Genomic DNA, 14,825 nt, shown 5'->3' with positions numbered 1-14,825 from the left:
GCGTTTTTACTTTGATTGGGCTTGCTTAAAAAAAAAAATTAAAGCACAATTCCAATGATAATAATAATAATAAAACTATACCTTGGAAACCTTTTGTTCGTTAAAAAACGCAAGGTTTTGGTATGTGTTTTTTAAAATCTTTGTGCACACAAAACAACAAACAAATGGAAAAAAGGTTAACAGGCATATAGGTTATCACAGAGAACCACAAAGTAACTCTTTCTATTTTGAAGTCTATTTTTTGGCTAGCGCTTAGTTTCTTTTTATTTCTATTGCAAATAAGTAACTTTGTTGGATTGCTCCCTTTTTCTCCTTATTTCTGTGCTACGGTCATTTTCAAATAAATTTTCAGTTTTTTCGCCAGTGCTGGAAAAGTTTCAGCTTCCTATGTATCCAACCCATGTTGGGCTGGGTGGAAGAAGAAGCCTGGAGATGACAGTCCAGAAATAAGTGCATTTTTTAGAACACGCGGTCGAAATGTTTGATTTGCTAAAGGAAATTTGTTGTTTTCTTGAGGGCATTGTTTTCTTACATTTGCTGAGCTGCATTTCAGTTAGAAATGAACCGGGGGCACCAACCCGGATCGGTGCAAAAACATCGGTGGCCATAAATCGATTTCGATGTTAAGATATCGATACTATCGTTCGTGAGAGCGATGTTTTTCCAGCCCTACTGCACGCACATAACCTTCCTTTTCTAAAAATTTGTGCGCTGTGTACACGTGTTTTCGCAATGGCACCCGTCGAGAAAGCTAAGAAAGTGGCCAAGTCGGCCAAAAAGGGCAAGAAGCACCCCCTCAACTCCTACCTGAAGGGCGGTATCCTGCGTTACTCCAAGGCCCAGGTAAATATCGCCAGGAACAGTGGGGAATCGCCCTTGGTTGTGAGACGCCTTCGCCGGGGGAAGTGGCACAGCGTGGCCTGCATACATATGTTGCTTCTAGTTCACGGGATCGCCTTTGATCGGATATCTTGGCGTTCCTCTGGCCCTGCATAACCCCAATACTGCCTTACGGTTTTGCTGAAAGTAACAATCACTTGTTCAAAAAGTTCTTGTCTTGACATTACTTTTGAAATCAATAAACTGGCTATGCTACTGTTTGCAAAGTGACAATTAGTGTTAAACATGTTTGTCTACGATGATTACTTACTATTTAAGTAATGAAACAACGCAACAAGTGTAAATGCAGGAAGGCAAAACAAACACCACATAAAATCCCAATTGGCTAAGGCTAAAACAAATTCCGATACATCCCGCTAACTAACCCTGTTCTCCGGATTTTAGATGTACAAGCGTCGTGCCCTGTACCGCCTGAAGGACAAGAAGAGCCCCGTGGTGCAGAAGGCTAAGGTGCCCATCAAGAAGGTGAAGAAGATCGGGGGCCCCAACAACGGAGGCGAGCGCACGGTCTACCTGAACAAGTCGAAGGCCAACTACCCCACCAAGACGTTCGTGAAGAAGCGCCCCTCCAAGGCCAACTTCAGCGAGCACAAGCGCAACACGCGCCGCAACCTGACGCCCGGAACCGTGCTGATCCTGCTGGCTGGTCGCCACCAGGGCAAGCGCGTCGTCTTGCTGAAGGTCCTGGCCTCCGGACTGCTGCTCGTCACCGGACCCTTCGCCCTCAACTCGTGCCCGCTGCGTCGCGTTTCCCAGCGCTACGTGATCGGCACCTCCTCAAAGGTGGACCTTGGTACCTTCAAAGTGCCCGAGCACCTGAACGACGCCTACTTCCGACGTCTGAAGGCCAAGAAGGACAAGAAGAGCGGCGAGGCCGACATCTTCGCGGCCAAGAAGGAGCGCTTCGTGCCCAACGAGCAGCGCAAGAAGGACCAGAAGGAGGTGGACGCCGCCCTGCTGAAGGTGATCAAGGCCCACCCCGAGGGCAAGTTCTTCTCCAAGTACTTGCAGAACATGTTCGCCCTGCACTCCTCCCAATACCCCCACCGCATGCGATTCTAAGCGAGCGGTTTGGGCTTCAGTTTAAGGATTTTGTACAAGCGTGTCCGCTGGATAGAGAAACGGGATTTGTAAAATAAACCTTACAAAACGGAAAACTGAAGGTTTCGTCTATTTTTTGACTAGGCAATGCAGACTTCTAAAATCTTGAATTACATTTCTATCATTTAAAAATGTATACCACTCTTTAAAGAGTAAAGTAATTTGCAGACTTAGGTACGGAATACATAAAACTCTCTGAGAAGATAAATTTCATTTAATTTATTGAGTCAAAAGTAAGGTTTTTTTATTTGAACTAAGAAGATAAATAGGCTAAATATTAGAATACCTATGATAAAGTCGATATTGCAGCAATAGGCTTCCAACTAGGCTATAATTTAAATTTATCCTAGACCAGATCCTAGAACTAAGTAGAGATACTTCTAGGACTCTCTTTTGGCAACTCGATGGGGTCGGGGTACTCCGGCTGCAAGTTCAGGGCGGCCAGGAGTTTCCTCCTCCCATGAACGTACCACAGCATCTCGCGGTAGGATCGCGGCAGCACCTCGTCGAGGACCTTGTCGGCCTTGTAGGTCAGATAGAAGACGTTGGTGGTCTGCACCTTGCCGCTCTTGGCGTCCCAAATCTGGGCCACGGTCATCAGCTGGACGTAGTTCTGCGCGGCATAAACCACGTACGCGGTGAGCTGCAGGAACGTGTTCACATGCACCGGGTTCATGAAGCTGATGTCCGAGATGCACTTGAGCGTGGGCCGGTCGCCCAGGTAGATGCTGGCCATTATGAAGCTGATCTCCACGGCCTGGCGCATCAGGTAGCCCCCGAAGATGGTGTTCTGGGCATTCCGGTTCTCCGGGAACGGAGCAATCATCGTCGACTGCAGCGAGTCCTCCATCCAGCGGCACTTGGGGGGCAGAACCCTCTTGTTGAGGTCCATGCTGTTGGTCGGAGTGGTTCTCCTCAGGATCTCGTACATAATGGTCTGCTCATGCTCCCTGGGAGGGGAGTTGAGCACGGAGTCCTGGGCGGACGACTTGCGTAGCTTCTGCCGCTTCTCAGCCTGCTCCCAAATATGCTTCTCCGTTTCGTCACCCGGCTCCAGGGGATTGATGGGAGCTGGGCCCGTGTTGGTGGCGTTCCTGGCCACCATCACAAAAATGGCCTTGGTCACATCGATGTACTGGCCGTGGGCCAGCTGTTTCACGTAGATGGTGATCTCCATGGAGCTGCGGCCCGCCCACGAGATGTGTCCGCTGATTTCGATGTCCTGGTTGACCTGCAGGCGCTCCAGGTTGGTGAACTCCACCTTATCCACCAGCAGGGTGACAAAGGTGTAGGGCAGAGGCACTCCCTTGGGCAGCTTGGGCAGCTTTACGTGGCGGTGGCAAACCCACACGGCGAACATGTCCAGCTCCTCCATTATCCTGCCCAGTCTCACCCTGCCCAGGTGGTTGACGTAGCTCTCGCGAATCAGCTCACTGGAACTCAGGGGCAAAACTGCAGTGGTGTGGGAGTCCGCCATGGTTCTGGGGGAAGCTCCTCCCGCTTGGGCTGGTGTTGCAGGAGGTGATCCCTCGCCTTCGGAATGGTGTGGTAGCCCACGTCCACGCCGGACTGCTCGCGTATGGTTCGAGCCACTGGGGATTGCGAACGGTAAGTTGGGTTCCAATGGCCGTCCTAATCCATATCTCACCTTCAACCATCGTTCCAGAGCGGTGGCTCGATTTGACCTTTGGCCCCTTGTCATTGGAGTAGTTCCTGGTCATCGGGGGGCACGCGAATGCCGAGCAGCGGGTGACCAGCAGACGCCTCCGCCGTGCAGTCGACGAGGGAAACCTCCTCGCCAATACAATTCCAAGTGCGCGTGCCGTCAGACCCAGCATCGTTCCAAAATCTCCCGCCTACTACCCACTACTAGTAAAGGGTTCACGGTTTCTGAGACAAACTGCTTCCGAAACAACAGATTGTCGATTCAGTGCCCTATTTGTAATACGTAATACAGCTCAGTCCGATTGGGTTTTCATCGAGTGCTGGCACTTGGACTGCAAAATAGAGAGTGATTCTGAAACCCAAAAAGAGCGTTTACATGGCTCTCAATCAGCGGAGAATCCGCGCATGGCGATCACCTGTCCACTTCGTGAGAGAATCTTCGCCTCCACTCTGAAAAAAGGGTGATCTGAACGAGATATTTGAAACACCTATGCTTTTCCTAGATCTATACAAATTCCTTTAGCCAAATCAGTTCGTATTGACTACTCAAATATTTGTATATTTTAATTGGACATTTTATAAATGGTAAAAAAAATGTAAATAAATTTAAAGTAACATTTTTAGTTCACAAGCATATAATTTTGTTCTGTGTAGCAAACTAACGGCAATCTAATCTAAAGAGGAGGTGTAAAGATGATTTTTCAAAAGCATGCCAGACAAGTGGGAAAGATATGGAGCCTTTCCGAATTTTCGACCTGATTGGATGAAATATTTTGCATAGCAAGTTATGTTTTCTATGTATGAGTCTGAGCTGCAGAATCTAATCTAAAGGGTAGGTGTAGGGTGAGCAATCATGTGTCTGCGTCGAGCATTGGCCGTGGTCATGATCTGCACGCATTTGACCGTTTCAAACTCGTTTTTGGCACTGATAAGAAATTAGGTAAACAACCACGAAACATTTTTCCTAAGTCTGAATCACCGTACTCTTACTTTGATTTGACTTCCTGACAAAATACAAATAACACTGAAATTTGTATACACTGAACAATGAGTTAAATACAATTAAACTGTTTTTTAGGATTTTCTAAAACATATGTATAATGAAGGCAGTATTTGAAGTTTTATATTTTTGATTTAAATTATTGGACTGTAAAAAATTTAAACCCACAGCCAAACATAAAAGGTCCCATTCCAGACCCGAAAGACAAATACGATTTTAGAAACTATTTAGTTAGTTAATATTTGTGTGTTATAAGTACAAAAATAATATCCAGGGTGTTCCAGAAATAATGAAGTCCAAAGGACTATCCTGGTTAAGAACATCAGACAATTTACAACTTTTAATAAGCACAGAACGGATAATATCATACGAAAGCCTCAGTTAATATCATTGGGAACATTAAGTAGCAGCTATATAGCAGCCTATTTCAAGCCCATGCTTGCCTCGAACTTCCGACGCCCCTGTATGTACCACATGGTTTCGTGATAGGACCGGGGGAGCACCTCGGTAACAGTGTCCGGAGCGGAGAAGGTGTAGTAGAACGTGTTCGTGGTCACCTGGCTGCCTGTGTGCGTGTCCAACACATCGGCAACGGTCATGATCTGCACATAGTTCAGCTTGGTGAACACCACATAGGCCGTCATCTTGATAAAGCTGTCCACGCTCACTGGCTTCTCGAAACTGATGTCCGAGATGTGCTCAAGTTTAGGTCGCGTTTTACAGTAGAGGAACGCGGCTGCCCAGCTAATCTCCAGGGCGCTTCGCATGAGAAATCCTCCGAAGACCCGATTGTGGTGATTCCTGTGCTCCGGAAACGAGGGAATAGTACTCATCTGGAAGGAGTCCTCCATCCAGCGGCAGTTCGGCGGCAGGATGCGTTTGTTCAATTCCAGAGTATTGCTGGGCGTGGTCCTCTTGTACAGCTCGTACATAAGGGTTTGCTCGGGGTCGTTGGGCTCCACCTTAAAAACGGACTGGGCACAGAGAACCTGGCGTTTCTTCTTTCTATCAGCTCCGCCTGCCAGGATCACCTCCTCCTCTTCGTTGGCCGGCAGTATTGGATTCACTGGAGCGGCGCCCGTGTTGGTGGCGTTTCTGGCCGCCATTAGGAATAGAGCCCGGGTGAGCTTTTGGTATCTGCCAGCCACCATCTGCTCCAGCCACACCACCACCTCGATGGAACTGGTTCCCACCCAGGAGACGTGTCCGGACAGCCGGATATCCTGGGTGCCTGAGGCCAGCACGTTGGTGAAATCGATGCGGTCCACCAGAATGGTCACAAAGGTATAGGGAAGGTGCACTCCCTCCGGCAGGTTTGGCAGTTTTAAATGCTTATGGCAGCACCAGGCTGAAGGTATTTAGATTTATTAGATTGGGTAGAGCAGTTTCTATTGGTAATGGAAACTCCGCTTACCGGCAAACATGTCCATGTCCTCCAGCAGACGGCCGAAACGCACACTGCCCAGGTAGGTCACGTACTTGTCCTGCAAGGTGCGGTCCGTGCTCAGCGGAATGATGGCCGAGGTGAAGGAATCCTGCATGGCCCGGGGGGGCAGATTCTCCAGTTTGGGCTGGTACTTGAGCAGTTGCTCCCTGGATTTGGGCAGCGGATTGTATCCGGGCTCCAGGCCCAGACGTTTCATCATCTCCTGCTTGACTGTACATAAGGGTCAGGGATGTGTTAGATTCTGTTAAAGCGGAAGTACTTACTCTCCGCCATAGTTCCGGATTCGTTTGCCACTGCCGACTGTTTAATATGAGTGGGCGGTGAATAGTGACGCCTGTTGGAGGTGAAAAACACATTTTTCATATAAAACTCTTGGTTTTCTGTATGCACATACATATATATGTACATATGTATGTATTTACATATATGATACAAACCTGGACACCGCAAAGGAAGCCATCGGCTGTTTGGTGGCTACCTCCATGAGATTCCTGTTGCGAATTATTCCCCAGCACTTTTGTGCACTCAGCAAAGATCGCAGCATCCTGATTTCAGTTAGATTTAAACTTGTCTATTTACGTTTGCGTTTTGTGAAACTTGTTTGCAAATCGACCTCGGGGAAATCAGCTGGTTCCCGCAGCAGCTGATTGGCACAGTGGGCCGCATAAAATGTTCAGTGAAAGGGTTTGATTTGGATTTAATAAATAGAATAGATAGTAACTAGGTCATATCAGGTCATTTCATGAAGTCGTCATGTTTCTGTATTTTGATTACAGTACATCAATAATAAAACCAGAATCTACACACAATTTTGTTCCTTCAAGCCACTGTGCACGAGAAGTGATAAATATGTATGACGTCATTGCGTTTGTTGCTAGTTTTCTTACGGAATTTTAAGCCTCCCTGATTGTCTTCAAATTAACACACTTTTATTTTATGATTCACAAATTATGAAAGAATGTTATTAGTCTCTTAAGTGTTACTGGATGTTTAAGGCTTCGTTGCTTATCCTAATTAATGTTCATTTTCTAATTTTAATCCAATTTTGAAGTGTCATCCTCTAAAGTTTCTATTTTGATTCTCCAACCAACTGCATCATTAGAAAAGTTTTTATTATTATGTAACCCCTTTCCAAATTTTCAATACATATTTTATTGCATACTTGAACTCATTTATTGGTTTGTTTGAAAACAACTGGCAGCTATTTTCAGCCATATACATTTTTTAAAGGGTAACTAGAAAATAAAAACAATTGTTTAGAGATTCAGTTCCTTTAGCGCAAAGTTAAGCACCGCCGGCAGCAAACCGGCGTCTTCCAGATCCAGAATCTGCTGCCGGAGGTTATCCACGGGACGGGAGTGTATCATCTAGAAGGAGATTCGCATAAGATCATGATATCTTTGCATGTGCAAGCATACAATAAAACATACCTTTATAATCGTTTGCCGCTGCTCGGAGCTCTGACAAAAACTCAGGAGAGCGGCAGCCATGTGGGGTCTGTGGACGATAATGCAGTGCTCGGCGAACTGGGGCAGGTTGAGGGCATGAACCACTGGACATCCCTGCAGTCGCAGCAACGTCTTGTGTAGCAGATCCTCCTGCTCGAAGGAGCGCGTCTCCACGGCGTTCTTGAGCGGGTTGCAGAGCACGTAGTCCCAGGCCTGGGCTAACCCGTCCAGATGGAGCAAATGCGGGCGGCAGCTCAGCACATCCAGCAAAGCGTTAAGCTCGCGCTCCATGTGAAACATGACCATCCGCTTTAGGATGCCGTTCCATATCTGCGGCAGATGTATATCGAAACCCAGACATATATTGGCCATCACCTCCAAGGACAGAGGATTCTGCGCGTTGCGCTGCCAGATCATTTTCAGGATGTCAATCTTGTTGCAATGGTCGTCGGAGAACTTCTCGAGGTTCGACTTGTAGCCCAGAGCCTTCAGTTCGTGCACGCACTTGATGCTGATGAACTGCCGCTGACTGATCGTGTCGGTAAAGGAGTTACTGCCGTCGTTCAGCTTGGAATAGCATTCGTACATCTGCAGCTGGGTGGATGTGTTTACCGAGCTGTAAGGGGAGAAATTTGCATTTGAATCTGCCCGTCCACGTTCAAAGTCAAATGCTTACCCGCCCTTAAAGATCAGGCCCACCAAGAACTTGACTGCCTCGGCCTTTGGCCAGCTGGAGAGTATGTAGAAGGCTCTGTTCACATTATCGCTGGCGTCCTGGCTGCTGCTGCCATCTGCCCCGTTGGTCTGCTCCGGCCAGCTCTGCTCCTCCATGAACGTCTCCTCCAGTATGGTGCCGTCCGCCGGCTCCATGGTCAGCGAAAGCCACTTCTGCAGCAGACGGAACTGGATGGTGGCCAAGCATAGGTCGTGGAGCTTGGCGATCTCGGCGACCAGTGCGTTGATGTCAACCTTGCTGGACTTAAGAATCAGTTCGTGGTGGTAGAGGGCGTGGATCAGCTCGGTGGGGTTCTCGACCTGCCGCAGGAGCTTCTCATCGGTCAGACCGTACACGTAAAGAAGGTGCTGCGTCTTCTGAATCGGATAGCGCCGTTTGACCTTGGCCATCTGCTCGCGACTCTTGGGGTCGGTCAGCAGATCGCCCTTTTCCTTGACGAACTTCCAACACTCGAAGGAGGCCTCCACCTGGTCGGCTCCATCCCGAGCGTAGTTAGAGACAAAGTACAGGATAAGAAATGCCTTATTGGGATTGTGCACCTTTTCCACCAGGCGCAGGATTGACTGGAGAAACGCGTTGTTCGTGGGATGCAGACTCCAGGTCTCTGATTCATTCCTTGACTTGTACTCCGAAATCGAATTTTTCACGGCCGACATGCAGAAGTAGTCGCAGTTCTGCGAACTATCCTTGGCTCCCTTCAATGCCGTGTACATCTGGATCAACGGGAACCAGCTCTGGCAGTTGTCCACGCTCAGTTCGCTGTCTAAATCAATATAAAGGAGATTGCTGGTATATTTTTACAACTTTGTGATTAAAATTCAATTACCAAGAATGTCTTTGAGAGGTTGCTCAACGATAGGCTTAAAAGGCAGACGATAACGCGAGATCTTCGGCATGACGCCGTTCTCCCTCTGCGACTTCAGCCACATGTCGGTCTCCACTTGACCCGGTCGATTGCGCCTCCTGGTGATCATTTTGTGCCGTAGGAAATGCAATATGTTCTTCCAGATTTCCATTTCCTTGGGCGCAGAATCGAAGTACATCAGAACGTCGATTACACACATGTACAACTCGTAGAAATAAATATTGATCTAAACATAAATAGAAAGGTCGAATAAAAAAATCAATTCCCAAAAACTGAAAAACGCACTTCTTCGATAAACTGCTTCAACTTGGAGATGAAGAGCTCCACGTTCTTGATCTCGTTTATATAGGGCTGGCACATATCGCGCATTTCCTGAGCACTGCTTAGCATTACCAGCTCTTCGTCGCCAAAACTGTCTTTCTTAATCTCAAAGCGCAACTCCTGGGCACTAAGGATGCTCAGAATCTGGGTGACGAGTATCTTCTGGTAGTCAAAGCCAAAGTCCTTGCTCATGCGTTCAAGCAGCTGCACGTCCAGCTGCTTGTTGTGAAACTCCTTAAGCAGATCCTCAACGTTGTCCATGTCCGCATTGAATTTGCCCTTGATCCTGGGGTCCTGTTGGCAGAACTCCAGGTAATAGTAAAGTTTCAAACGCCTACAAAGACAGCACAAATCAACCGAAGGGCTTACAGAGGTGGATAACCTACTCACTTTTCGCGTATCATTTGCACGTTATCCAAGTCGTCCATGTGTTCGTGGTACATGGCCGACAACGTCAGGAAGTTGATCTTCTGCAGATCAGTTTTCACCTCGGTGGACAATTTTTCCAGCAGAGCTAGTGCCTCGCTGTCTACCACCAGCATCGCGAAAAGTTCAATGAAGTTGACCTCCTTAATTCCCATCGCATTGCGAAATATGCGGCGCAGCTGCAGTGTAATGAACCCTTCGTTGATAATCCGCTTCTTGCGGCAGTTCTGCTTTTGGAACTCCAGCAGATACTGTGACATCACGTACCACACGTCGTGTTCCTTGGCCTTTGTAAGGTGTTCTAGCGACAGAAAGAAGTCCGCGCGAGCGCCGTCGAGGTCCACCTTGATGTTCTCCGACAGTCCATGGCGCACCTGCATTAGCAGCGAGTTACTCGGTTCCGTCTCAATTACCATGAGCAACAGGGTGCGAGACAGAAACTTAACTATTGCCAGGTGGCCACCGATGCTCTTCTGCAAAAATAACATTTTGACCATTTTAAGATCCGTACTCAGTATATTCAGATCAGGCTATAAACTGATTACCTTCTTCTGCGGCTGCTGGATAGGCTGCACTTCTACCTCATCGAACATGGACACCGAGTAGCGCTTTTTTGTGGTCGTCGGCACCTGTAAAGTCTTTACGTCGAAGGATCCATTAAGGGCACTGCTGAAGTTCATAGTGGCATCCCCCAAGGCCACCGTGATTCCATCCAGGGCGCGGCAAATGTTCTCGTTAATGGCCTGCTCCTTGCCAGCGTAGTGAGTCTTTATGGCATCCAGTGGATAGTGGATCACAGCCACGCGAATATACTTTAAGAGGTCAACGAGATCGCGAACACGACTGCTCTCGTGGAGCAGTGCGGATGTCAGGAGCTCGTAAGCTATGGGAAAGCTTAGGGGATCGCCTTGATCGTTCAACTGAAGCGAAAATGCACTTTCTGGATAATTAAAGAACGTGTACAGAATCAAATATAAAATGTATCCATTATAATTAATTAGGCAGATAGCCATCATTTGATGGAGGACTCACCGTGATTGCCGCCCTTGGCATTCTCGATTTGTTGGACCAACAGCTCGAGCGCAAGGTTAATAAATTCGCCAGCATTTGCGGGCACGCAGTCGACAAAGTTAATCACGTAGAACGCCAAAGCGCAACTGAGTGGCAGGCACCCAATGCGTTGACAAATACGGTGCAGACCGAACACCTTAGACAGACTAAGCGCTGAACAGAGCTCTCCCATTTGGCTGGTTATAAAAGCGGGCACATTAAGTGTGGCTTGGGCCCGCTCGATGATTCGCTCGATGGCCTCGTCCAGCAGGACATGACGGCTTTGCAGCGGTATGAGTTCGCTGTTGCAGCTCAGATGGATGCCAAACTTCCGTAGGCTGAAGCGGTGCTTTATCACTAGGTAGCGTTGCCGATAAACGGACTCTAGGTGCGGCAAGAACAATTTCAAAAGCTCAAGGACGTTCAATTGTTCCTGGTCCTTTGGGTCGTCCTCAATTGAAGAGGCGGAACTGTTTTCGAGAAGGTTGGCAATGATCTCCGCCACATCCTGTCCGTTCTTCGAGTCCTTCTCCCCGTTTAGCATCTTAAAGAAATCGTACGCCTGCTCGATTTGGCCTCGGCGGGCCATTTGGTAGCAGCAGTTAAAGTTGGTGCTTGCCGAGATTTCCGGCGCCGCCTTAGTGAGCGCGCAAATGTCCTCCAACATGTCCGGTAGATTCAACTTTACAATACGCATCATAAAGAGCTCCAAGTTAATGTCCGAACTATCGGCCGGCCACCCGTACTTAACCTTCATTATCTTGATCACCTGGATCTCATACTCGGCATTGATTTTCATGGCCAGCGGGTGGGTGGAATTACGCAGTCTGATCAGGGGAGCCAGCATATCCGGCCAGGGAACGGGTGCATTCTGCAGCACCGACAAAGCGCACTCCAATCGGCTGTGCTCATTGTGAAGCAGGTCGATGCAGGCCATCGCCCGCTCTAACCAAGTACTAGAAGACTGGCGACTAGCCACCAACTGGGCAATGTACTGTTTGATAACCTCTAGCGGTTGACGACCCTTCTCCTGGAAGATCGGGTACATAAAATTCTTTACCAGCCGCTGCAGTTTGTCCAGCTGCACATGCTGCAGTATGCTTAGGGCCGTTGCGTCAATGGAGTCCTGCATGTAGTTGTCCAGTGTGAAGCTCATATTGTAGATGGTCTTTAGCACGGACAGATCCTGCAATGCGTTGACCAGATCCCGCAGCTTACCCACATTGCGTTCCTGCTGCCGCCGCACATCACTGAAAAACGTTAAGAAAATAAAAACGTCAGTCTGAGATCTTTAAAGTAACAAAAAAAAAAAAAAAAAAAAAATAATTTTTCTTACGAATATGTAAACTGCATCTCTTCGAAAATATCCAGGATTTTGGTGCAAAACTCAAGGCCGATGTCCGGCCAGTGTGGACTGTACTGCAGATTCCTCGTCATTTCGATGCTCCAGTCGGTGATGAAGGGCATGATGCTGGGATGCGTGTTACTGACCAACGGGATAAACTGACGCAGCCACTGAACTACATTAAAAGGTTTCGTGTTGCTTGGAATAAAGCCAAGAAGCGTACGCAACTCATCCTCGTTAAGCAGTGGCAGGATACTGCTCGAATGACGCCGCCAAATGAGACAGGCGGTGGGCATGTCCGTGTTGAATAACGACTTGACCATCCTGACCAGGTTGTTGTCGTAAATAAACTTCTGCCAGTCCGTGTTGCATTCGTAGGGATCCATGATGTTCAAAGTTTTTAGTCGGTGTAGTTGCTCGTCGATCTCCAACATATCCTCCTCGTCATCCTTTGGAAACACAAATTAAAAGAGCCTGCATACAACGTTCCAATTAAACTCACCTCGAAGTTAAGACGCTTTTTGACTTCGATGAGATAGCGCTCAAGAATGTGTCTCGAGTTTAAGTTGATCATTCGATGGCTCTTGATAAAGACTTTACTTTCGACCATCGAAAGCAAATGAAGCAGGTTTTGAAATTTTTTATCCACTTCGGCAGCTTCCTTGTGGGAATTCGAGTTGCACAGCTCCACTAAAATCCGCTTGGCTTTTGCCTCATAGATGGGCTGCAGACACAGTTCAAACTGGTTGCCGAATTCCTGTTGAAAACAAGACAGTAATGATTGAAACAAGGTGGCAAAGTTTTAAAAATTACTTCCGCCTCTTCCAAGCGACCCTTTGCAATTAACTTTTTGAAGCGATCGCTGGGATCGGTCTCGGAGACGAGCTTCATTTCCACGACGGTGGGAAAACTGCTCTGGTTGAGTTCCTTGGCTGCCAGATAATACAGATTGACCGCACACTTTGGCTGTCGCACAAGCCAAGTATTATTTGGCACCTCCACCTCATTTTTAACTTTAAGTGCTAAAACGGTAAAAGAAATTTATTAATTTCTAGATGCCTCCCTCCATTAGATGCGCTCGTACACGGATACTCCACAATTTTTATAAAGCGCTCATCTTCCGTTGGTTTAGTCAATACTAGGAGCTCAATGTTCTCTTCGCTGCACTCCATAACCAGCAAATCCTCGATAAGCAGGTCTTTGCCTTGGGTCCTTGGGCATAGATGTACGGTGCGTGTGAACGGACAGACATCCAACAAATGACCAGAATTGGTGAGAGCGATTCTGTGATGGTACGTATTATTCTATTGAAGTCTTAAAGTCATAACGCCCACTCACATATAGTGCTCTATGTTAACGATCTGCTTGAGACTGCCAAAGTAAGCAGGCAGATTGATGCTTGTCGAATCGGTGGCGTTGTTCTTGAAGTTCAATGTGCTCTGATCTCCAGTGATAACCAGCCCGGGACTCTCGCCGAGATCCGCCTGGTTGTTCTGGGCACTGACACTGGCAGCCACCAATTGCTTGAGCAGCACACCACAATCCACGTTGGTTGAGGATCGTCCCTTGCAGAGACGCCGGATTGTCACATCATCAAGAATGGCCTTTTCGCACGCAGTAGTTTCGTTTTCATTAAGGGTCACATTACACAGCGTCTCCAGATAGCTTTCATCAATGTCGCTTAAACTAGCCAACCGAGTGTAAAAAAACTTTAGATCAAACAAGAGCAGCATGTCTCACCTATAGACGCTGCCATTTCTGCAAGTGAAAAAGAAGCGCTGATCCAGTTGGTGAATACTGCGAAAGGTGCCGCCGGCGATGCTCACGTCTTCGACGTTGACCGCCACACTGAAGAGCAGGAGTCCCTTAATAAATACGCCGTGAACTTCGCCGTCGCTAAGGCCGCAGACAATCAGGTTCCCGCTGGAGGATATGGCAATGGCCTCAATTGTGGCCCCAAATCCCAGAAAGCTGCATTTTGCCACCAGCTCGTCCTCTAAGAGTAGGAGGCTCTTATCTATGCCAATGACCATCTTGCCACATTGCACAGAGGCCTGGACTTCCGGATAGCTTTTTACCTTAGAAGCAAATAAGAGGGGATTTGCAACCTAACTGTAGATTCGCAAAATATGGACTGACCTCTTCCTCGCTACTAATCTGAAAAATTCCACGCGAGGAGAACACATTGGAGATGGTCTCGTCCTCCAGGGAGGAGGCCTCGAAGTTGCTCCACATAGCAGATATAATGAATTTCCAAAAACTAGCGGAGTCAAAAATATTTAAACAATTTTTTCAAACGCCGCCAATGAACCAGCGTCCTGAGGATGGTACCCGGCCGATAGCCCTATCGCCTATCGATATGCTGCTCTTTGCCAGAAAAACAAAAATTAATGGGCCTGAAAATTAAAATTATTTATAAATCATATTATACGTCTAATTCGAACCAAAAAACCATTTAACTTTAAAAAATTATATGTAGTCGCAGGCCACATCGTGGCCCTGCTCTGGTCCCACCGCCTTA

At 47.6% G+C, this 14,825-nt stretch overlaps 4 protein-coding genes and 1 long non-coding RNA gene across 5 annotated transcripts; 2 read left to right on the top strand and 3 right to left on the bottom strand.

Moving 5' to 3' along the window:
* The first annotated feature begins 678 nt into the window (after positions 1-678).
* LOC108100774 (60S ribosomal protein L6) lies at positions 679-2,062 on the top strand. Its single transcript, XM_017204813.1, has 2 exons — positions 679-843; positions 1,285-2,062. The coding sequence occupies exons 1-2, from the start codon at positions 733-735 to the stop codon at positions 1,960-1,962; spliced, it is 789 nt and encodes a 262-aa protein (XP_017060302.1). The 5' UTR covers positions 679-732; the 3' UTR covers positions 1,963-2,062.
* A 143-nt stretch (positions 2,063-2,205) lies between these two features.
* LOC108100772 (acyl-coenzyme A thioesterase 9, mitochondrial) lies at positions 2,206-4,115 on the bottom strand. Its single transcript, XM_017204811.2, is given in 3 exon segments — positions 2,206-3,483; positions 3,486-3,593; positions 3,650-4,115. Coding segments are annotated over 3 exon segments (1,416 nt in total). The 5' UTR covers positions 3,840-4,115; the 3' UTR covers positions 2,206-2,365.
* A 75-nt stretch (positions 4,116-4,190) lies between these two features.
* LOC108100775 lies at positions 4,191-4,760 on the top strand. The gene is made up of 2 exons (XR_001772012.1): positions 4,191-4,251; positions 4,321-4,760. It is a non-coding gene; the product is annotated as an uncharacterized LOC108100775 (long non-coding RNA).
* A 127-nt stretch (positions 4,761-4,887) lies between these two features.
* On the bottom strand, positions 4,888-6,748 carry LOC108100773 (acyl-coenzyme A thioesterase 9, mitochondrial). The gene is made up of 4 exons (XM_017204812.1): positions 6,551-6,748; positions 6,377-6,447; positions 6,081-6,323; positions 4,888-6,014 (listed from the first exon to the last, which is right to left on the bottom strand). Exons 1-4 carry the CDS (start codon positions 6,655-6,657, stop codon positions 5,089-5,091), a joined length of 1,347 nt encoding a protein of 448 aa, XP_017060301.1. The 5' UTR covers positions 6,658-6,748; the 3' UTR covers positions 4,888-5,088.
* Positions 6,749-7,262: 514 nt separating this feature from the next.
* LOC108100776 lies at positions 7,263-14,644 on the bottom strand. Its single transcript, XM_017204814.2, has 15 exons — positions 14,444-14,644; positions 14,045-14,382; positions 13,643-13,990; positions 13,389-13,588; positions 13,118-13,326; positions 12,807-13,061; positions 12,296-12,753; positions 10,942-12,209; positions 10,455-10,849; positions 9,874-10,382; positions 9,448-9,817; positions 9,124-9,388; positions 8,238-9,060; positions 7,544-8,177; positions 7,263-7,480 (listed from the first exon to the last, which is right to left on the bottom strand). Exons 1-15 carry the CDS (start codon positions 14,537-14,539, stop codon positions 7,370-7,372), a joined length of 6,279 nt encoding a protein of 2,092 aa, XP_017060303.1. The 5' UTR covers positions 14,540-14,644; the 3' UTR covers positions 7,263-7,369.
* Between the last annotated feature and the right edge of the window lie 181 nt (positions 14,645-14,825).

This window comes from Drosophila ficusphila, unplaced genomic scaffold (genome assembly GCF_018152265.1).
Source record: "Drosophila ficusphila isolate 14025-0441.05 unplaced genomic scaffold, ASM1815226v1 contig_791, whole genome shotgun sequence".
In the NCBI taxonomy this organism is placed as follows: Eukaryota; Metazoa; Arthropoda; class Insecta; order Diptera; family Drosophilidae; genus Drosophila; species Drosophila ficusphila.
This window is presented reverse-complemented; position numbering and strand designations above follow the sequence as displayed.

What these genes read in the sequence shown, in the direction of transcription:
- LOC108100774 (XM_017204813.1), top strand. Translation starts at nt 733, where the DNA reads ATGGCACCCGTCGAGAAAGCTAAGAAAGTGGCCAAGTCGGCCAAAAAG. An exon ending in TGCGTTACTCCAAGGCCCAG is followed by an intron (nt 844 to 1,284) that starts GTAAATATCGCC and finishes TCCGGATTTTAG; the next exon opens with ATGTACAAGCGTCGTGCCCT.
- LOC108100773 (XM_017204812.1), bottom strand. Translation starts at nt 6,657, where the DNA reads ATGCTGCGATCTTTGCTGAGTGCACAAAAGTGCTGGGGAATAATTCGC. An exon ending in ATCCGGAACTATGGCGGAGA is followed by an intron (nt 6,324 to 6,376) that starts GTAAGTACTTCC and finishes CCTTATGTACAG; the next exon opens with TCAAGCAGGAGATGATGAAA. An exon ending in GGACATGGACATGTTTGCCG is followed by an intron (nt 6,015 to 6,080) that starts GTAAGCGGAGTT and finishes AAATACCTTCAG; the next exon opens with CCTGGTGCTGCCATAAGCAT.
- LOC108100776 (XM_017204814.2), bottom strand. Translation starts at nt 14,539, where the DNA reads ATGTGGAGCAACTTCGAGGCCTCCTCCCTGGAGGACGAGACCATCTCC. An exon ending in AGAAATGGCAGCGTCTATAG is followed by an intron (nt 13,991 to 14,044) that starts GTGAGACATGCT and finishes TCGGTTGGCTAG; the next exon opens with TTTAAGCGACATTGATGAAA. An exon ending in AGCGGCAAACGATTATAAAG is followed by an intron (nt 7,481 to 7,543) that starts GTATGTTTTATT and finishes ATCTCCTTCTAG; the next exon opens with ATGATACACTCCCGTCCCGT.